At 38.7% G+C, this 23,724-nt stretch overlaps 1 protein-coding gene across 1 annotated transcript in view; it reads left to right on the forward strand.

Moving 5' to 3' along the window:
- The window catches only part of csmd1b (CUB and Sushi multiple domains 1b), a 208,127-nt gene that overhangs the window by 113,205 nt on the left and 71,198 nt on the right, over positions 1 to 23,724 (forward strand). The window contains exons 26-32 of the mRNA XM_085452803.1: positions 594 to 732; positions 7,671 to 7,858; positions 9,333 to 9,527; positions 20,234 to 20,350; positions 20,486 to 20,599; positions 22,406 to 22,501; positions 22,646 to 22,849. Of these exons, the coding sequence (XP_085308929.1) occupies positions 594 to 732; positions 7,671 to 7,858; positions 9,333 to 9,527; positions 20,234 to 20,350; positions 20,486 to 20,599; positions 22,406 to 22,501; positions 22,646 to 22,849 (1,053 nt within the window). The remainder of the gene's footprint in view (positions 1 to 593; positions 733 to 7,670; positions 7,859 to 9,332; positions 9,528 to 20,233; positions 20,351 to 20,485; positions 20,600 to 22,405; positions 22,502 to 22,645; positions 22,850 to 23,724) is intronic.

Here is a 23,724-nt window from a genome sequence, read left to right on the forward strand (position 1 = left end):
CAAGATGAAACATACTATACACGACTATGCACAATGGACTTAGTGTGTTAGTGTGCTTCTGCTTGTGAGTGATTTGCAAGTGTTAATGCCTTTGTTTACTTCTATTTCACTGTTGATAATCCATTCACACCCACCTGCCAGCCCCAAGACACATCTCTGTGTTGCTAACTCTTCCTTCACATCACCAAATTGCTGCTTGAATGCATCTTTCTGTCTCTCTTGCCAATATCTTTTTCCTGCTCTCTGGCTTCTTGTGGGATAAAAGATCGCTAGGGGTAATTTTCTCTCTTAACTACCCCCAGCCCTACACTCTGCAACTAAATCTCGCAGTCTCTCTCTCTCTCTCTTTCTTTCTCTTCTGCTGTCTGCAACCACCTTTGGAGGTTATATTGTCCACTAGGGGTTTTTCCCACTGTCCTCACCAATTTCTGCTATACTTGCCATTACCAACTAACTCATTTTGTCTCTGCCTTTCTGTGGGTTTTATATGACAGGTCAATCAGGGGTTATTCTGAGTCCAAATAACCCCAAGCCCAATGCTATGCAATAATGTTTCTCCCTTTTTCCCCCTCACTGTTCTCTCTCATCTTCAGCAACATGTGGCGGTAACGTCAGTGGTCCTTCTGGGGTAATTCTGTCTCCCAACTACCCCCAGCCCTACCCGCCTGGGAAAGAGTGCGACTGGAGAATCCGAGTCAACCCAGACTTTGTCATTGCCCTCATCTTCAAAAGGTAGATTACCTATTAATTGTATCTATTAATGAAAGACTAACCTTTTACCTTCCCTTTTCCCAAGCATGTATGTTTATGAACCTTAAGCTAACAATTGCAGCTGACTCAGTAGATGAAAATTTATGTTTTTGCCACTTTAAGGCAGATTAAGCATATACACATTATTTTATGTGTTTTCCCTAATGATAAAGGGGTGGTTCCTGCTCTATTTTCTTAAAGGGAAATGTTTAAGAGGTGTTGACATAGAAAACAAAGCAACTTTGACAGTTTCTGATAACTTCGTGTTAATTAAGGTTTTATAAGTGTCACAATAATATGTAATGTATGTGTGTTCTGCATGAAACAAAAGCCATCTTGAATCGTGTCTATTTATTGTGCCTGAAAATGCTGATATTTCTCACAGTCACTAAGACATGTCTTATTGGCACATTCTGGTAAGTATTTAAGCTTTTTTTGCTAGAAAAATTATTAACAGATTATATTAGGATGTTACAACAGGAAAGATCAGGGACTGCAACTGTAATAACACATCAGGACAGGCCGATGATTTCACTGATGATATAAATGTTTAAAGTGTTTGTCCAACTGTGTGAGAAAACATTAAACATTTTAATTTTAAAGATTTTAATGAATGTTTATAGAAGTTTTAGTGTCGACTCCCTGTAACCGTGGCCATCGCAGAGTCAAAAAAAGTCATTCTGCAGTAAAATTCATTGTTTTTGTAGTAAGATTATCTCTTTAGAAATCATAACCTTTTAACAGCCTAAGGCCCAGATTTACCAAATGGACCAAATTAACAGATAAAAAAAAAATGGTAAAAATCCACTAATGGGAGTGGAAATTCGGAACTAATATATATACACTGCTCAAAGTTAGGGATCACTTTTTAATCAGAGTATAGCAAAAAGTCAGTTAAACCTCAGGATATTGGACAGCCCCCAAAACAGGAATTATTTTATTTTTCTCTCCTCATCTTCTATGAGAGTTTTTCCACAATGTTTGCATCTGGCTAGGGCCAGTGTCACTACTGATAACATGAGGCGATAACTGGACCCTACAGAAGTTGCACAGGTAGTTCAACTCCTCCAGGATAACACATCAGTACATGCCATTGCTGGAAGATTTGCTGTCTCCAAGCACAGTCTCAAGAGCATGGAGGAAATTCCAGAAGACAGGCAGTTACACTATGAGAGCTGAATGGAGTTGGGTCCTTAACCCATCGGTAGGACCGGTATCTGTTCCTTTGTGCAACTACAAACAGTATAAGCACTATCAGAGAATTACAAAATAACCTCCAGCAGGCCACTGGTGTGAATTTCTATGACCAAACAATCTGAAAAGACATCATGAGGATGGCTGAGGGCCCCACATTTTCTACTGGACCTCATGTTTTCCAGAAACTCAGTGATGCCCTGGTCCAGATCTGGCAGGAGAGCCCATGGATACTATGTGTCGACCCATTAAGAGCATGACCTGGTGTTAGGCATGCATACAAGCGCAAGTGCGGCCCATACAAACTACTGAGTACCATTTTGAGTTACTGCAATGAAATCTCTGCAAAATGGACTAGCTTGCCGGGTCATTTTTTCACTCAGATTTTGGGGTGTCTTTGAATTAAGCACTTTGATGGTCGATCATTTCCATTTCCACAAAATGATGCAGCATCTATTCATTTCTAACATATTACCTAGTCCATAACAGTTTAGATATCTAGCCTTTTTTTCCATTGTCATCTAATGCGTTTTCAAAACAGTGTACAAAGATGTGTACAGATCGTTTTTGACTAATCTACATTCTACCAAGAGCATCCCCAATGAAGGGATGAATAATATGTTAACTAAAATAGTTAAAGTTTAGGACTGTGCACATGTTTCCTTCTGGAAGCAGAATGGCATCAAATTAAAAAGAGGCAGCTGGTGGAGAATCAGTATGTTTTTGATATAGTCTTCTGTTACATATTATTGTTAACTCCGCTGATAACTTTGTCTATTCTATTACAAGCTAATCCACAAAATAAAGCTAAAACTGAAATCTGTAACTTTTGACATGTATGATTTTCAGAAGAATGCAGTTATTTACTGCCAAATTCTGACCCATACATATATCAATGAAGCAATTGTTAATGTTCCATTTGCATAAATGTGCACATAGCCCGTAATTGGATATTGTAAGATTCAGTCATTAGATATGTCTGAATCTAAATCCCAGTGATTGCTTCATTTTGACAGATGTTTGAATGTGGTGTTTAAGAGACCTGATAACAACAAGGTAGAAGTCCAAAAAAGCTGCTCTGCTTGTTTCTCTGCTGAAAGGAAAAAATTACAGATACTTTTTTATCTTTGAAGAATCTTTGTGGAGAAATGGGACTAAAAGGCTGAAACACTGCCCATCATTCACTATAAAAGCTAATTTGGCTTCCAATACGTATTTGTAGGCCTTTTGAATTGGGATTCTCCTCTTCCCTCACTCCAGTGTGTCACGCTGAGTTCAGTTCAGTTTAGCTAACAAAGCCAAAAAACAAGAACTGTTAACATGTCAGGGCGAAGACTGTGCAAAGAGACAGATGTCAAGACAGATGCAACATTTTGGCACCACGTTCATAGCTTTTTGCATCCAACGCTTCCAATTACATGCTCATTCTGACATTTTCCCCCGGCATCCCGAATAAATTGAGGCTTTTAGCGCCAACTATCGATCATAATAACACATGCTTTTATTGCGTGTGAAATACAGTGCAATTTGCAATAAATTGCACGTGTCGAACCTTAGCCATTTCTATAATTCCTACCTGCGTGCATGCTTTTCAGTCACAAATTTCACATAGCTGGGATTGTTAATAAATCTGACCCTAAATCTTTTGTCTTTTATGTTTCATCACTGTGACCATTTTGATAATGTCCTACACATAGGAACAAGGTATTCTAAATTAACAGTATCTAATGATCTAATGTATATATCAGTGCAACATTGAATACATCACTATACAAATATATCTATTTGTATTATATCTATATTGAAAAGTACTGTGACTGCATGCAAAAAGAAATTAGAATGATCTTTTTCAGACAAACACACTAAACTTGATGCAGTGAGATTACAGATACTATTCTTGCCTTGAAATTGCTGTGTGAATAAAAGGAATTTCCAACCATTTAATGTTTTGTTTTTTGGTAATAGGGCAGTGTTTATTTACATTTCGAGTTCTGCTTGTGCCTCGGTGGTAAATATTTTACAAGTCACAGTGGTTAGCGGCTTATGACTAAAGCAAAAGTGAAGACTTGAGCTTCAAATGTAGCAAAAGAGATAAAAGCAAAGCGGACTTTCTCCAGATTGCCAAAGGAGAAAAAATGACCCAATTTTTGCTTCATGTTTTTAAGCTTGAGAGATAATTCCCTTCTGTTGTAACAGTGAGGCAGTTTTATTTTACTTCTAATTAAGTTGTATTGATATTGGTTGTTTTCTGAATGTTGTGTATCATATTTTTCATGATTTGTTTAAATTTAACTGTTATTTCTAAGCTTAGCTTGAATAGACTACAAAATGACCCAGTTAGTAATGACTTCCCGATCAGCCTTTGAATTTAATCACAATGTGTTTCTCCAGTCAAGACAAACCTAGTTTTGAGATGTCATTATCTGAGCGTCCACATCCAAGTGAACTTTCTTTTGTAGCTGTTTTAAAAGGTATCAGCCTGAAATCTTATTTCATTTGTAAAATAACCTAAAATTATATTTTATGTATGTTTTAAATTTACAGGCTATTTGGAGTCATTTTAAAACAAAACACATCCGTATTCATTTCATTTCCATGTCATTACAATATATTTTAAAATGTGTAATTCATTTCATAACAGTCTACTCTCTCAATTTTATGTAATTTTCCCTGATTTTTCATCCAGATCTTAATATACTCTAGTTTTACTGTTGTGGTTTGTAGGGTAATAATGTTGTGCCATTTCTTTTCAGCGAGTTTTAGTTTTATCACACTTAGTTTCTTTAGCATTTACACCCACGTGTATTACTAATGCAAAAGGTATTAGTAAAGACCATTTAAAGCTCCGTCAGTGCAAATGGGGTCTGGGTGTAGTTAATCTCATTTTATACCAGACACAAAACAGGCCTTAAACTGAAACATTCATTGCACTCATTTTAACTTTGGTAATTTTTGCATACCACATTATTAATGTGTATTTTCAATAACTAATTTTGCAGTGGGAAACTTGACGCTTGTTTTAGCCTTCAAAAAGTAGGGGAAATACAGTGGCTTGCAAAAGTATTCGGCCCCCTTGAACTTTCCCACATTTTGTCACATTACAGCCACAAACATGAATCAATTTTATTGGAATTCCACGTGAAAGACCAATACAAAGTGGTGTACACGTGAGAAGTGGAGCGAAAATCATACATGATTCCAAACATTTTTTACAAATAAATAACTGAAAAGTGGGGTGTGCGTAATTATTCAGCCCCCTGAGTCAATACTTTGTAGAACCACCTTTTGCTGCAATTACAGCTGCCAGTCTTTTAGGGTTTGTCTCTACCAGCTTTGCACATCTAGAGACTGAAATTCTTGCCCATTCTTCTTTGCAAAAGCTCCAGTTCAGTCAGATTAGATGGACAGCGTTTGTGAACAGCAGTTTTCAGATCTTGCCACAGATTCTCGATTGGATTTAGATCTGGACTTTGACGGGGCCATTCTAACACATGGATATGTTTTGTTTTAAACCATCCCATTGTTGCCCTGGCTTTATGTTTAGGGTCGTTGTCCTGCTGGAAGGTGAACCTCCGCCCCAGTCTCAAGTCTTTTGCAGACTCCAAGAGGTTTTCTTCCAAGATTGTCCTGTATTAGGCTCCATCCATCTTACCATCAACTCTGACCAGCTTCCCTGTCCCTGCTGAAGAGAAGCACCCCCAGAGCATGATGCTGCCACCACCATATTTGACAGTGGGGATGGTGTGTTCAGAGTGATGTGCAGTGTTAGTTTTCCGCCACACATAGCGTTTTGCATTTTGGCCAAAAAGTTCCATGTTGGTCTCATCTGACCAGAGCACTTTCTTCCACATGTTTGCTGTGTCCCCCACATGGCTTGTGGCAAACTGCAAACGGGACTTCTTATGGTTTTCTGTTAACAATGGCTTTCTTCTTGCCACTCTTCCATAAAGGCCAACTTTGTGCAGTGCACGACTAATAGTTGTCTTATGGACAGATTCCCCCACCTGAGCTGTAGATCTCTGCAGCTCGTCCAGAGTCACCATGGGCCTCTTGGCTGCATTTCTGATCAGCGCTCTCCTTGTTCGGCCTGTGAGTTTAAGTGGACGGCCTTGTCTTGGTAGGTTTACAGTTGTGCCATACTCCTTCCATTTCTGAATGATCGCTTGAACAGTGCTCCGTGAGATGTTCAAGGCTTGGGAAATCTTTTTGTAGCCTAAGCCTGCTTTAAATTTCTCAATAACTTTATCCCTGACTTGTCTGGTGTGTTCTTTGGACTTCATGGTGTTGTTGCTCCTAATATTCTCTTAGACAACCTCTGAGTCCATCACAGAGCAGCTGTATTTGTACTGACATTAGATTACACACAGGTGCACTCTATTTAGTCATTGGCACTCATCAGGCAATGTCTATGTGCAACTGACTGCACTCAGACCAAAGGGGACTGAATAATTACGCACACCCCACTTTGCAGTTATTTATTTGTAAAAAATGTTTGGAATCATGTATGATTTTCGTTCCACTTCTCACGTGTACACCACTTTGTATTGGTCTTTCACGTGGAATTCCAATAAGATTCATTTTTGTGGCTGTAATGTGACAAAATGTGGAAAGGTTCAAGGGGGCCAAATCCTTTTGCAAGCCACTGTATGTCAAATAGTTTATCCGTGATTTTCTTTTCTTTTTCCTCACCAAGTCAAATTTTTAAGTCTCACAAAACAAAAGTTTATATATGTTTTGTGAGACTTAAAAATCTAAAGATCTTTCTATAGCTCATTATAGTGCTGAAAAGTCAAACAGAACAGTACTTTTCTGCTACTTTTGCAGTATCGCTGCCCTTAATGTCAAACAGTCTCTCTCCATCTCTTTCTCTTCATGTTTCCTTGCTATGACTGGACACACAAACTCTTACACAGACACACACTTCCAACCAACTGATTCACAGTCTATCCATCTGTGAGAGAACGAGCTACTATACACACACACACACACGTAGACTTGTAGTCAAGACCGCCTAAACCAAGACCAAGACAATACCAAGACTAGAGGGTATCGAGACCAAGACAAGACCAAGACCAAAGCAGACCGAGTCAAGACAAAGTCGAGACAAGACCAAGACTGAGACTGAGACAAAAAAGTCTTTAAACTGCAGCCAGATGCTGCATCGTTTACGGGTCACAGGCATATTTATGTGTTTTTGCGATGCACTCGCACAGCCCTCCTCACCGCTGTCTACTGTCTCACTCGCTTACTGAGAGGACAGACGCACCAAGACAAGACCAAGATCACCTAAAAGTGGTTTCGAGACCGGTCTCGAGACATCCAACTCTACATACGCGTGCTTCGACCATAAATGTTACAGTACATGTTGTCCTCTTTCAAAGTGTGACAACAGGATGACTAACCTAATGATAAGACTGCTGTTGCAACAGTTGCCTATTTTTCTGAATGTCTTAAGTTATTTACGTTTTCGGTCAAATATTTCTGTCTTCGTTTTAACAGAGTGACAAATATCCATAAAACATCAAACATCTCAAAAAGAAAGCAAGGAGATGAGTTGACGATTACAATGGAGATAGCTCAAACTGTCAGCAATTAAATGGCACACATACCTAACTGAACGTACAGTTCTGTGTTAATTGTTTGGACACTTTGAAAATTACCAACAAACTTACCAATAAGTATTTTTTAGGTCTAAGATTTTATTTATTTTTTTTTTTTATACCCAGTTTTAACATGGAGCCAAGTTACGACTTCCTGCACATCTATGAGGGTGAAGACTCTAATGGGCCTCTACTAGCAAGTCTCCAAGGCAACCAGGCCCCAGAGCGGATAGAGAGCAGTGATAACAGTCTCTTCCTTGCATTCAGATCGGATGCCTCGCTGGGCATGTCTGGATTCGCCATCGAATATAGAGGTAATTAAACCAAAAAACTTTTGGCTTGACATGTCCAGGTGTACTTTACATTTGGCAACATTAAATAGATTTAAACAGCTTATGATTAATTCTTTAGTGATTACAACTGTTTGAAACTATCCCATTACTGAATTATTACGTAATTATCAGCAATAAAAGAAATGTTGTGGTGATGGTAGAAGTACTGATTTTAGTAAAAGTGATACATATTAGTGGTATACAGGATAGTGTTAGTAACAGTAGTGTGCAAGCAGCAGGAGCATAGTTTTGAGTGTAATAGTAGAAATAGTAAATACAACTCGTATCAATAACATTCACTTTCAAAATAGCATCTCAGTATAGGCCTAATGAGGTTGAAAAGAACAAGGCAAATCAATGTAGGTTTCTAGCAAATAAAAGGTATTTTATGACTGTTTCTGCACATTGAAATGCAAAACGGTGAATGTAAAAACGATAATGTGCTTGCATTGGGTGTAATGATTAAAAAGTCGATGCAGGATTGTTTAGTGTGCAGACTGGATCAAATTTAATCTGCCTATTCTTATTAATCCCTTCATACAGGAGAAGTTTTTGTGGTTTGTTTTATTTTTTGTTTTTGTTTATCAGCCGAACACGGTGCTCCTTGCCAGCCGATGAGTTGTTTACTTCAAGTGATTGTGACTTATCCTGGTTTGGCTTGACTAGGGGTGATTTAACGCTTATAGTCAATACAGTACTTAGTTGTTCAGCTGAGTAGAGACTAGATCTGCTCTGGCAAATTTTATAAATCCCCTTTTCTTCTTGATTCCTTTATCCTATTTATGTCTAGTTTTTTAAAAGACCATCACCTATTCTGTTGTTGGTCTCATCACACTACCTTACACTTCTGTACTTTTGTCATTATTCACTACCTTTCATCTGCCATCTTTCTAATTAAAATCCAGCCTTAATGAGCTCTCTGTTTCACTTCTATCTTGCCCTCCACCCTTCTCTGTCATCCTGCCCATTTCCTTTCTCAGGCATAATATCTCATTCTTATTGGCTGATCACAGAAACGCAAACAAGCTGGTCCAGCTCCAAGTCATAAAGATCCAAGACACTGTTTGACCACTATTTGTCTTTTACTACTTTATCTCTTTATCTTTATCTTCATCTCATTCTTCTTCTTGTTTGCTCTTTTTGTTTTGTTTTGTTGGGGGTTATTTGCCCTTTTATATGGGAGGACATATTGTAATTCGAAATGCTGGACTATAAAGATTTATGCATATTGTAGAAATGTACAGCTCTGAAACTTTATTTACATTCTAATAGAAAATTGATTAATGTATTTCCTAACAGTATCATAATTCTCATTGTTACACTGCCTTTTCTGTACCGCAGGTTGTTGTACTGTTATAAGTTTGCAAAAAAAATCTAAGAAAGTAAATACAATTTTTATTTTGTAATAAAAACTATTAGGCTACTCTACTCATACAGACACTTTCCCTCTCAACAGAAAAACCAAGGGAAGCCTGTTTTGATCCCGGTAATGTTATGAATGCCAGTCGGACAGGGTACGACTATAAATTGGGATCTCAGGTCTCCTACAGCTGTCACCATGGCTACACAATAGCAGGTGAAGATACCATCACCTGTGTCATGGGTCCAGATGGAAAGCCAGTGTGGAACAAGGCACTGCCATCATGTAAAGGTAGGAGTGACGCATCAGGAAATACAACCTTGTGCGTATTGCTGTACCATAATATTATTGTTACAGTGAATATTTATTAGAAATCTGGTAACTCAGAGGTGAAACTGCACACTGTGTTCTCTGTTTGATTCCAAATTGGGACCTTGCTTTTCCACTCTCTCTCTCTATTTTTCCCCTGTTTATTTAAATAACATGAACTTTATGAAGATTTTCTCTGTATTATCTAAATTTCATATGAATCTTGGTCATTGTTATACACTATCTAGTAGCAACACTGTAGGTTGTATATCTCGCTTTAGCCATCGAGCTTCCTTCCTGAAGAATGATAGGTCCAGTCTTTCAAAATCATAGACTTTATTTGGACAACTCCACCATATATATTTGGCAACTCACTCCATTGTTTTGTAATGTTTGAATCATGCTTTTTATTCAGTGCCAACTAGCTAACATATTTTAACTGCCTCTCCAGAGAAACTTTTGTTCTGTGGAGGACTGGACTTTAACACCACTGTCTTGGATTGGATTGCAGCTTGTGATTTTAGGACTTATTGTACTCTGAAGATCTTCTGAGCTTAGGGGGAAGGGAACTAGTTTGTGAACAGAACAGAATAAGGCTTGCAGTCTGAAACCTTGTTAAAGACGGTGGAATGAAAGTCTGTCCTTGGGACAAGGGACACTGGCAGCTGATTATATTGCTTCATTATTTATTTACAGGACCAACCACATTCAAAAAACCCCAATCCCCCACTTCCCATTCCCAGATCTGGATTTAAGTGTAGTTGTTGTCTTTACGTGTGTGTGTGTGTGTGTGTGTGTGTGTGTGCGCGCGTGCGTGCGTGCGTTATCAAAGCAGTCAGGGATTGGGGACTGAGCTGTCTGTGTGATTGACAGCTCAGAGAAGCAATGAAACGACACCTGCCAGAGTGCCATTCATGGTGTATATGGGTTTGTGTATGTGAGAGAGGCATATCTGACTAATGCCATGTGGGTAAAAAATTCAGATAAGCCACAGAGCAAGGAGATAAGAATTAAAAATGGTTATGGGCACATAGACATAAAGCACATATTCCTACTTTGAAAAGTCTCCTGTGAAAGCTCTGTTTAATAATGTCTGGGAGACAGTCACAGGCATTCAGGGGTGTGAGAGAATAAGAATGGGATAATTGCACTCATAGTAGGTATTTAAGAAAAGCAAAAAAAACCCAAAAAAAGAGCAAGAATAAGAGGTTATCAAGTCATTTTATTTCATCCTCTCCTTCATCGACTTTATTTCAAGGTAATAATGCCACTTAGCAGATTTAGCAGACCAACCCCAACCTTTTGCCCAGGTATTGTTACACAGGTTAATGTTTTACTATACAGTAAGACCATAATTTAATCAATAAAATAAAAAATAAAATAGTCTATCTGGTAACTAAGTTACTTATACACACACACACACACACACACACACAAGCACACACACAAAGTGTGCAACATATACACATGTGTATATACACATATACATATACACATGTATTTACATATATACACATATACATGTGTATATGTTTTCTTTTACTTTTACCTTTTAACTTTATTATTGTTAACTAGGGCTGCCACGATTAGTCGACTAGTCACGATTACGTCGACTATCAAAATCGTCGACGACTAATTTAATAGTCGATGCGTCGTTTGAAGCTTTGTAAGATCCCAACAGACGCAGGAATAAGTAGTAGGATTTAACAGTGTAATAATGGACTGAAACAGAAGATGGCAGCACTGCATGTACAAGGATGCCAGCTGCCGTTAAACCCCGAAGCTATTTAGTTTTAATATTACTCTTATTATTCTTTCTGGGTCACAAAATAAACGTTTAACATATTTTCAGGTGAGAATGTAACTGTGTAAACCTCAAATATCTGCTCAGTTTATCAAGACACCACATATTTTCAAAAGCGCTCCGACGTTTTCGGAGACACCTGTTACCCACCAGCTCGATAGCTAGCTGGGGATGAAGGCACACTAGAACCGGTGAGAACACTGGACTCCCGGCAAATCGTTTTCAAACCCACCGCCGTCTTTCGCTACTCAGGTTAAACATGATATATATAAGTCACTTAGATAACTTAAAAATGTTATTGTTTGGCTTTTTTCAGTATTTTATTTGTTCCTGAGTAAATCGGTTTGGCTGAAATTAAAGTTATAGTTTTTACACAGCTGAATAAACGTCAAGCAGACAACTGATTATCAGAAGTGTGAGATGCTCGAGAATATACTCCAGTGTCCTGTTATATTTTAGATAGCAAGGAGCAGATGGCCGAGTTTATTAAACTTCACCGAAACAATCTGCAAATTTCATTTAAATTCAATAAACTATCATCTTGTCTTTATTTTTAGTTAGCACATATCTTAAACACTCAAAGCTGTAAGCTAATGACAGTTATATAAGAGCAGATGCATGCTGGTGCAATAAGCTGTACGTTTTACGTCCAATGGATGCATGATCTGATTAGTCGACTAATCGCAAAAATAATCGGTGACTAGTCGACTATCAAAATAATCGTTTGTGGCAGCCGTATTGTTAACACTATTTCAGTAATATCAGGCCTGCTCTCTGGATGAGAGTTTCCTAAATGCAAGTCAGTTTAGTTCCTGCCCTTTCAGTGATCCCAATAAATGGTTAGATCTCCTGAGATTGTCATTACCTACATTATAAACAATTCATATAGTCAAAGCAGAACGATTTGACTAAATCTCACTCTGCAGTCTTTCGCCTTTGCTCCCTCAGCTCTGATTGCACATTGAATTTTCTCACCGCATAGTTAGGGAAGTTGCTCTGTCTCTCTGTCTGTCTCTCTATCTTTGGGCAGCTCCTGGGGCTTTTAGACCAAACTCATTAGACAGGGTGAGACCTCTTTAAATAATACATCTCCACTTACACTCCCTCCGTCTCCTTTTTTCTCCCTTTCATCCCCCTCACTCATCTCCCTTCTACTCCTTTCCTTTGCTTTTTTCTCTGTAACTACTTCTCACTCTCCCCTGTATCTCTATTCAAGATTTTTTCATCCTGTCTTTCTTATTTTACTTTCCTCCTACCTCCTCTGTCTGTGTCTGATTTGCTCTGTATGTTTCTCTCACAATTTCTCTCTAGCTCTCTTGCCTCTTCTTGCCTTCTCTCTCTCTCACACATGCACGCACGCACACACTCTTAGACACACATACAAACACCTCCCATCTCAAACCGCTCTTTTATTGGTTTCCATGGTAACTAAGAGCTGGTGCGAGAAAGAAGGAATTCTCCGTGACTGTTGATAGGGTTGTGTGTAAGACCACATGTGTGTATGTGTGTTTATGTGAGAGAAGAGACACAGAGGTAAAGTGAGAGAGTGACATAGCTATAATAGAGTGCCGCCTAGAGGCAGTTTCCTTACAAACGCACACAGCATGAACGAACACATGGGTACACACATACCCCAAAAAATCGTACCACGCGTGCATATAGAGTGGTAGAAAAAGTAAGCGATCCCTGCAGAATTATGCATAAGAAGCACTGATCATAGAGGAGACAAACAAAGTCCATACTAAGTACATTATTCAATGTTGACATTCAGGCAAGAAATAGTCATTCAAATGAAATCAATAAAAGGTATTTAGATTCAAGGTAGAAAAGCTGGAAGTTACATTACTCATCAGCAGATGAGTTATATTTTTGTGCTCCAAAAATGTATTACCAAATATCAGAACTTTTCAGTGACAACTTTTCTTGACTATAAGCCAAGGTTGAATTATTTAGAAAAAACAAAGTGCAAAACTCTCTACAGTGTAAAAGCAGCACTGCATGCCATTATGTAAACTTGTAAAAGAATCACTGTGGCGAAATGCTTTTATCAAAATAAGTTACGGGATAGTGTGAGGGTGACTGTCAACCAGTGGAAGCTCAGTTAAAGCTTAGAAAATCTAAGAACTAAGTCTTTTACTGAATTATTTTAATCAAAGGATATTTGGTATTGAAGTGACCCGGATCTAAATCGAATAGAAATGCATCATAACCTCTTAGAGCCATTCGCACCCAGCAGGTTATAAATATGGCTCTTATGAAGCAGTTCTGGGAGAAAGAAGGATCCAAAATTCCTTCTGAACTTTTTCCGAGTGCTATCTGTAAACACAGTTAATGTGTTGTGTCTGCAGAAGAAGGAAGAAGGACAATTAAAAGCCTTACAGAGAGCTAATAGGGCATAATGCTTCCTGTTCCTGGCGAGCTTTTAATTTAAAACATCTGGAGGAAATATTGAGTTTATGGTCAGTGTCAATACTTAAAGAACTAAATATTACCTAATATATTGTAGACAAGAACTGACTGGAATGAAAAGGTGAATGAAAGCAGCATATCTCTTGACAAGTATGAAAAGACTAAAATTGTTATACTGGTGGAATGAGTGCTGTAGCATGGTGCATTATACCGAATTTGCCAAGTGAGCACCGGTAATTTCACGCTTTCTCGGTGGATTCTGCCCATGTTAATTCACGCTCGCATTTGCTGCCAGTGCTCCTGGTGTTCAGGGCACATGCTTGTTGACTTGATCCAGAGAACATATTGCGAGTAGCAGGTATAAGTCTAAAAGGACTTTTCATGTTGGCTTTTTGGATCTTAGTATGTTTTTTATGTCTGCAACTTCAAGGTGAAAATGATAAATCCGGATCCGAGGTAGTACAGGGAATACAGAGAAAGTCTTATATTGTATTAATCATTCCGTTTCTATAAAAAGGGTTATAGACTTACATATACTTTACTACTTTCATTTTACTGCTACTTTTTATGAGAAAAAATGTCATTAGATAAAGACATTTGAAATGTGCAAGACATGCAAAGCAAATGGCATAACCATTTTTTTTCCTGAAGTTTTCATGGATTTCATTCTCATTGTGCTTCATAGTATAAATAATGGATTCTGTTGTGTATATGTTGTGCTCAAGAACTGTGGTTATTACGCTGTTGACAAATGAATCCTTTTCTTGAAATGTTGAAGTGACAGCAGCGGCTGTGTTTATGGTTCCAAAAAACACTTACTGGATGAACTGCAACCCAACTTTAAAAGTTTAGGACATTTCAAAACTCTTTCCTGTACTCCTGCTGCCACCATGAGCCCTGCTGTGCCTGTATGTGTGTGTTTGTGTGTCTTTATATTTGTATGAGAGAAAAGGGAAAATGAGACGCAGAAAGTACTACAAGAGTGTTGTGTGTGTGTGTGTGTGTGTGTGTGTGTGTGTGTGTGTGTGTGTGTGTTGATGATCAAAGCTCGTAGATGTGTGAGAGAAAGAGAGTGACTTGCATAGCATCTTTTGCATTTATTTGTGTGTGTGTGTGTGAGAGAGAGAGAGAGACAGAGGGTGTGAATGATCAAAGCGCATGTGTGTGTGTGTGTGTGAAGGCTTTTGATAAGGCTGACACCTGAGCCTAGAGCAGCACCACTGGGAGATTGTGGGTAGATCAAGACAAGACCTCTAGACCTGAGGGTTTGAATGCTACAGCACAACAAAAATCAATCCAGAAAGTATCAATCAATAGAAGAAAGAAAGAGCATGATTACTATGATGCTTTAGGAAACAGGAAGAAAGTAGAGAGGGATATGAGTGGGGAGGAGGTGGAGGATGAGTAGGTGGGAGTACAGCAACTGTCTAGCAAAGAAGTAGAAACCAAGTTTTGTTGTATTTATATTCTTAGGATGTAAATCAGTTTTACCGAGTGAGTCTTAATGTCCACACATGGACTCAAAGACTATGACATATGTTGCAGATAAGTCCTTGAGGGCTCAAGGCTGTACTACTGAGAAATCGGAAAGTGCTTCAGGGCTCTCTGGTGGAATTTTTGAGCCCACAGTTTTCGCAAGACTGAAATGCTGAAATCTTTGCTTGAGGGAATTATCCTCAAGGGGCTGTTGAAGTGGATGTTCAAAATCATCCAAAAGGGGAAAGAAAAATAACATTAGAGGGGCTACCAACTAACAACGTTTAGGCTAACATGATACTGTGTTTTAAATTACTATCAGACAGTTTTATGAAACCACATATAGTGTCACTTCTTAGTTTCACAGATGGACCTCTAACCTCTAACCCAGGCAGTATATTAATTCACAGAGTGCTGGCCCAGTTCTCAGGCTGTCCTTATAACCTTTGCACTCCCATGCTCTCACACTTTCAACAAGCACGGAGGTGACGCTAATTATAGTCCACTAGGGATCACAGCTGATATTGTGGGTGCACATTGGGACTAAGCCAAAGTGATACACACCATAGCAAGACGAGAAGAGCAGAGGCCGGACAAGGTGAGAAGGGAAGGGATAAGACTTACATGGTGAGTGTGTGCGTGTGCCGGGGAAGGTGACACTGACAGATTTGCTAGTTGCTGCTGTTTTTTTTGTGCACACACATGCACGCACACATTCAGAGACACTTACACAAATGTCAATGACCTCTGCTGACCTAACCTGCAATATAAATGTCTGCACACCCACATGCTGTTCTCGCAAAAGGTTTGCAGCTCCCTTGGGGGTGCAAAAAGATGGAACAAGCTACTGTTAGGTGTGTTTCTTGTGGGTCATGCATTGGTGGTATGGATTAATAGGCTATTTTTGAAACTGCACTACACTAATACAGGAGATCCCACACTGTGCTCTTGCACAGCACCACATAAATTCAGCCACTAAAGTTTTTATCCCGCTGTGTTGTTGTCAAGAGGAACTAACTACTTTGAAGAGGGTGCACCAGAACTTTGGTCTCACTTATGAAAGAACATGTGGCTCTTTGTTATAGCCCTCTCCTGAATTGTTTTTAATGTGATATATAGCCACCAAGTGTTGCTGCTGCATCACACTTAATGCTTCATAGTGCCATGGGATGTGTTGTTTATGGGTAAATGCGTGAGGCTTTTTTTCCCAAAGAATCCACAGTGTCGTTGATTGTTTTTTACTCCGTTAAGTGGAGACATCACTTTTTAAAAAATATATGTATATTTTACCAATTTCCCACATTTAATGATGAGATGAAAAATGAGATTTCCTATATATTCTGTCCTAAGTGAATATCATACATACACACTCTCATACACAAATGCACATGCCCAGATAGATATCAGAAGACGTTTACATTATATAACAAAGCCTTGGAGCCACAACGGCCCAAGTGATATTTGGGGACAACACAAGTTTTCTGCTAAACTAAACAACTTTGGAGCCAATTGCAGTCAGTTGGATTAAAAAAAAGAAGAAGAAGAAAAGAGAAAAAAAACGCAAGAGATTAGAGTAATGATATGCTTGCCAGCTTCTTTTGTAATGGGCAGTGCTCCCAGGAACAGGGAAAAAAATGAAAAAGAGACATGGCTAAAATCTGTACGCTTTATTGCAACATTATGTCCCTAAATAACTGAAGCAGCAAAGCGGATGAAACTGTTTGGCCACTAATGCCAAATGTTCCTTGAAATGTTGTTATCTTAGTTGTAGAGTAGCAGTGGAGCAGAAGAGGATGCTTTTATTTTCACGTGTATTACAGTATAGTGATATTTTTTCCCCTGCATATCCCAGCTTGTTAAGAGCCTCAGATTAAAGTCCAGGGTCAGCTATGATATGTTGCCCCTGGAGCAGATAGGCCTAAGGGCTTTTCTCACAGGCTCAGTGTAGGAGTTTGGAAGTGTTGGGGCTTTAAACCCTGACCTTCTAATCAGTAACCTAGAGCGTTAAAGTTACACTAACGCATTCAAGTTTTTTATCTTATTTTTCTTTGTATCTTAAAAACAGATTGAAGTGGAACAATGAGGCTACGCTGACCCTTGATGTTAAGGATATGTAAGGGCATTTGTTTCTGCAAGTTAGGGTACATTTTTTTTTATTTTGATATTTAGTTTTTTCAGATAATTGCTACTGATAGTCAACGTGTGCTTTTTCGATATGTTACTGATCACACTCGCACAGTGTCACTCCTGGAGACTGTCCAGAACAAACAGACTTTGATCTGTTGACCACTGAGCAGTTCCACAGTTCCACTGGGTGTTGAGGGCTTTGCTCAGTGATAGTAATGAGGGCGAGGTGAGTGTTTCCTTTTCACCTTATCCACGGGATTTTTTCCTGCCACTCTGGAGATTGAAAGAAAAGTACACTTGATAAGAAATAAAAAAATAAAAGAGCACCAAAATATAGACATTCCTGCACTTGGTTGCGAGTATAAACCTTCTAAACCTTTAAATGGCTCGCAACATTTAAACTTTGTGCACATTGTACGCATAAAAAATATGCGTACAATGTGCAATAGATGAGTACAACAACATGTCACTGAACAAAAACTCACTGTTCTGTACTCTAAATGATGGCTATGTTTATCTTTGTCTATATTTATTTATATTATATAAGGTCATGACACCGTGTGAGAATTTTATCCATTAAGCAGATTTCCAGTCTGTTATGGAACCAACACAAACAAGCAAACATCCTATAATGAATGGACAGTTTCCAGTTAACAGTATTTAAATGTGCTGTTAACTAATGAACCATCCTAAAATATGATTCTGTGAGCCAAGTAATGGCATAGCTCCACTGTAAGTCTTACCTAGCAGAATCTGAATGTACTCAGGGAGTAATTTATTTCATAGTGCCTAGGACTGCCTTTTATATACATTTTGGAACAGTGATTACTCTCAAGACTAGGGATGGGTATCGTTTAGGTTTTATCCGATACCGGTGCCAAATCGGTACTTTTGAAACGGTGCCGGTGCTCAAACGGTGCTCAAACCGGTGCTTAAAGAATGGAGAACACAAAATTGGTCCAAAAACCTCTCATGTTCAGCTGTTTTTTGTAAAAATATAACAATGTTAGCCTTTTCTGCAGCTATGGGGCATATATGGTATCACTCTTGGCTGGAAGCAGTGCTTAAACAATGGAAAAAACACAAACTTTGTCCTAAACCTCTCATGTTTAACTGTTTTCCACTTTTTCTTTGGTCATTTTAGCCTTTTTAGCCAGGGTGAAGGGAGTATCTGCCATCAAACAAGAAGACAGCAGCATGTAGCTATGATGATGTTTGCTAGTTCACCTTACATGCATTAATGTAATAACGTGGTTAGCCTACTCACGCAGAGAAGAACGGCTGCTGCTGCCATCATCATCCGTCATCATTTCTGCTACACTGGCAGGGCTAGGGGCCAGGACTCTCCTCTTCGTGTTTTTGGGGGATGTTGCATAACAGGCAACCCACCCACAGTAGATGTGCTCGGTGTGAGGTCTCGCAGCAAGCTATCAAATACGGCGCATTTCTGGGCTTTTAAAAAAAACGCTATGCGTCGCCAGGTGTTTCATCGGATTTGAGGTGTTACCTCCTTTGACAGTATCACAGTATCAGCTTAAAGCACTTGTTGCAGGCTGCTGAGTTTGCATATTTTGCTATGAAGTACAGCCAGACTTTTAACCGCTTCGCCTTGGGCATTTTTAATCTGTAGCTCTGCTTTAACAGAACGTACGTACCTGGCCCCGCCTACTATCCTCGGAAACGTAAAATGATTGGCTAGAATCTAAAGTGTATCACAGCTCAGGAAAAAAAAGCACCGAAATAAAGCACCGAAATGTGCGCTGCTTTTCGGTCTGGTTACTACCGTTTATGTCAGAACCGGTGCCATCATGGCACCGGACACCGGTACCCATCCCTACTCAAGACAATAAGATTCAAAAACATTTATCACACTTGAATTGATAAATATTATGTAGTTCTGCATTACTCATACATTTACATGTTTGATCTAACGTCGTTGTAGAGGTTCTAGGAGTCTTAATCAACCTTGATTAAGACTCCTACTAAAATCATTTTACAAAGTAGCAGGTGGAGCTTATGCAGAAATATTATGGAGAGCATCGCAAACACATTTGTTTGGATATATAGTTAATACCAAATGTTAGCAGACTGCTGTGAGCCTGAAGGGCTCAACTTCATTAATGCAAGTGAGCAAGGGGTTACTGCTGCACTGATCAAATGTTCTGTGAGACAGGATTTCAGACCTGAATCATCGCTATGAATATGACCACCACCGTATCATATTACATACCAATGCCAAGTCCTGCATACTAAGTTGCATCTGTGTCTTTTTAACATCAAATTAATTAATATTGGGGACAGCATGTTGGTGTAGTACTTAGCACTGTCACCTTACAGCAAAAAGGCTCCCGGTTTAAACCTCTCAGTCAGATTCTGTGCCGAGTTTGTAAGTTCTCATGTGCCTCCGTGGACTTCCTCCTGCTCTTTGCATGTTAGTTTAGCGGGTGACTCTAGCTGTATGTCGTTGTCTGTTTCTCTGTGTTGACCTTGTGATTGGTTGGTGACCTGTTTGGGCTAAACAACAGGTTGGATGAATAATTAGTATTGGGTTGGTATTCTACGTCCTTTCGGTATCTACTGTTCTTTAATAATACGGTTTTTATATGTCCAAGAACTGCAGCTACGTGCACACTTTTAATTGTGCAGTAGTATCTCCACAATTTGCAACAATCAAAATTTGTGTGCATCAGTGTGAGTTCATTTAATTTAGAATACCCTGGTTTTGTGTACTTTGGTATGCATATTTTCAAATAATGTGTTTATTTACTACTTTATAAAACATGTGGCTATTGTGCTGTAGTTGTAAAATATCTAAATAACATTCTAAAATCTATTAAATGAAAAGCTTCTAATAATCACCTTCTGTGCACAGCGCCATGCGGAGGACAGTACGGTGGATCTGAAGGGGTCGTTTTGTCTCCAAACTATCCTTTAAACTACACGACAAAACAGACTTGCTCCTATTACATCACAGTGTCGCCTCAGTTCGGTAAGTGCATAATTACAAAACTGCTTACAGTCAGTCTTGTAATCAAAGCACAGAAGACTTGTTCAAATTTTGAAATAATCATTTGTCCCAATTTGTTTTTATTTGTCTGTTTTTTTTTTGTTTTTTTTTGTCCAGTGGTGTTTGGTCAGTTTGCTGTCTTCCAAACAGCAATGAATGACTCAGTGGAACTGTTTGATGGACCCAATGACAACGCCCGATTGCTCAGCTCCCTGGCTGGTTCACATTCAGGTGAGTCTGTTGATCAACTCTAGTGCCAGAAACAGCCAGACGCAGCCTGAGGAATGCAGTTTTTATATTTTTTTTAATATTATATTGTCATCAAAGAAACAGTTATTTTATTGTTTTTTCACTTATATATGCATGATATTATACTTTTGAAAAGCTGCCCCACCTACAATTTTCCTTTTTTTCCTTTTTTTTGCACTGTTGAGCTGTTTTCGAAAGAGAAAAATAATGAAATCTTCTGTAAGAAAGCAGCTCTGGGGGGCTGTAGAACACAGCACCAGTGGTCGTTATCACAATTGATTTGACAGTGATGTATTTGGTGAAAATCCATTACGGGTTATCTTTACAAGAGGAAATCAGCAGTGGAAAGCGTCTCACTGGGGCCATACAACATACAGTAGCACTGATACTCCTTAACAGAATTCTCCATGGGTTTTCTTATCTTCCAACTTTGAGTCACCCCAGCTTGCCAATGTTTTGAGTCTTTACACAGTAATACAGATGGATGGAAATAGAAAGATATGACTAATTTGATCTAGATGAAAGGATATTAATAATAATTTGTTAAATAAATAAAAAAAAAAAAAAAGATTAACATCGTTGCTGGTAAAGTGCGAAGGCATCGCCTCAGAGTTTAACTTTTGTGTGAATTTCGTGTGTTATGGCCTGGAGGCACGCTGCAGGGGAATCCCCTTAGAAGTGACATTTAGTTCCTTTATGTCAAAATCATAACTTTCAGAATATTTTCTTTCTTGTGTTTATTCTTTTTCTCCCCCACTTTTGCTACCTCCTTTTGTTTGTAGAATTATAAGGGAAGAAAATGACTGTGTTTAGTAAACAATGTAACTACAACTACAAGTAAAGTTCCTTATAATAGTGGAGTGGTTTAAAGTTTGATAAAAAGACAAACGAGCTTACATTTTTGCTTTTTTGTGCTCATAGATCAGTGAGACTTATGTGTGTTGACTGGATGTAGCTGCCTTTTTTCTGATAAATACAACCCGTCTAATTTAATTGGTAATGGTATATATAGAATGAATGACTCATACCTTGAAGTTCATTTGGGTTTTTTGCGTTGAGGTTTTTTTTTTTTTTTTTTTTTGGCTGAAAACGAATGAAACATACCACGCTTTACAAAATAATGTTATCCGCATCATTACCCGTTACTCACGCACGCATTCACATGTGCACACACGCACACACACGCATACACAAGAAAAAAGGGGGCAAACAGCTTTGTAGCACATTGTTCCACCTAACTGACTGATTTCCCTGACTCACAAACATATTAACTCACATACACACATACCAGACTTACACATACGCACACACATCCTGATCCCCGTGCTGCTAATGATGGTTCTAAATGTCAGCCACACCAGGCCATGTTTTACCCATTTATCACTGTTACTTCATTTGCCTGCGTATGTGTGTGCATATAAATCTCTGTTTGTGTATGCCTGCTGAGATGGTGTGTGCACGTGTGTGTGCGTCTTTGTTTTGCATTTTAATTCTTGTGAGGCACATATTTTACCAAAAAGCGGAAAAGAATGAAAAACCCTGCTTATTGCTGAGTTATGAATGGAAGCTGGTACTCTTAAATATATAGGCACTTAACATATACTTAAATGCACAGTGAATGTTTGTGGAACTGAGAGTCTGTATCTTTGTAGCACATGTAGGTTTAAAAAGGATCTGTATGTTGTTGCTGTTGTCTTCTACTTTTAAAGCTTCTACAAAAACGTTTTTGGATTAAAATTCATTTTGAAATCATTGTGATGTATGTGTTTTGTTTTGTTTTTTTCTCAGGAGAGACGCTGCCATTGGCAACTTCCAATCAAATCATGCTCCGGTTCAATGCTAAAAGTGGCCAATCAGCTAGAGGCTTTCACTTTGTCTACCAAGGTAATTCTCTCTGTGTTTGACATGTGTTCACTTAAACACAATAACATATGTTCAATTCAAGATTAACTTCAAAGTCTCCCTGCTCATATGTTTATATCCCGTCTTTCCTCATCTTGAATCATGTAATTCCTCTCATTATTGTAGCTGTCCCTCGGACCAGTGACAGCCAGTGCAGTTCAGTACCTGAGCCTCGGTATGGCAGGCGGATTAGTTCAGAGTTCTCAGTGGGCTCTGTGGTTCGGTTTGAGTGCAATCCAGGATATCTATTAAAGGGATCCAATGCGATTCGGTGCCAGGCGGTACCAGGTGCCCTTGCGCAGTGGAACACAACAACACCAACTTGTATAGGTAAGACTAAAAATTGTCTTAAGCATCAAAAAAGTCCCCAGTTGTTTATAATTTTGGATAACTGTGCAAAGGACCCCAAAGGCCACACGTAGTTTGACTTTAACCATCAGACAGACTGACAGCAAAACAATATCTCTTTCAAATCAATGATCCAGTTTTATCTTCCAGTAAGAATGAGATCACATTTGAAACACAACAAAGGAGATAACAATAGATAACCAAAGGGAGATATATCTGTTTTCCCTGGCATGACTGTAAACATTGCCAACTGTCATTTTGAGAGCCAGGGTGAGAGTCATCAGTATGACTGCTTGATGTCACCCAGCAAGCAGGACCTTAGATCCCTGAACAGGTCTGTGCAGACTTGAGTATTATTAAGTATTAATGCAAAATCTGGATAAGCGAAAGACTGAAGGACTACCTGAAAAAAAAACCCAGAAAAAATTAATAAAACAACTTAACAGCTGTCCTCTGAAACAAACAGCAGCATTAAGCCTAAGCTCTTCACCATCAATGTCATACTCGTTGGCATGCAGTGCATTCTGGGATACTTCGCTGATGACATTTAAAATCCCCAGAGAGCACTGATGAAAACGCAGATGAAAAAAGGCCTTGAGTAATTAGTCCTTTCTGTGAAGCATCTTGTACTAGTTAATGAGAGTAATGATTGAAGTTTAATTCTAAAACTAAATGCATCCATGTGAACTCTAGGGTTCCTGTTGAGAGCTGTGTTTTTTGTAAAAAGCCTCAACTTTCACCTCAGTTTATGCCATAAAAGGTGTTTGTTTTCCTATTTTTCCTGTCTGGCTCGCTGTTGTTATAATTTGAAGACCATATTGTGTTTTTTTAGGAACGAAGAGCCATATTCCAATATC

This window comes from Copadichromis virginalis, linkage group LG1 (assembly GCF_057382275.1).
Source record: "Copadichromis virginalis isolate Kocher_CV1m ecotype Utaka linkage group LG1, C_Virginalis_male_GT1.1, whole genome shotgun sequence".
Lineage (NCBI taxonomy): Eukaryota > Metazoa > Chordata > Actinopteri > Cichliformes > Cichlidae > Copadichromis > Copadichromis virginalis.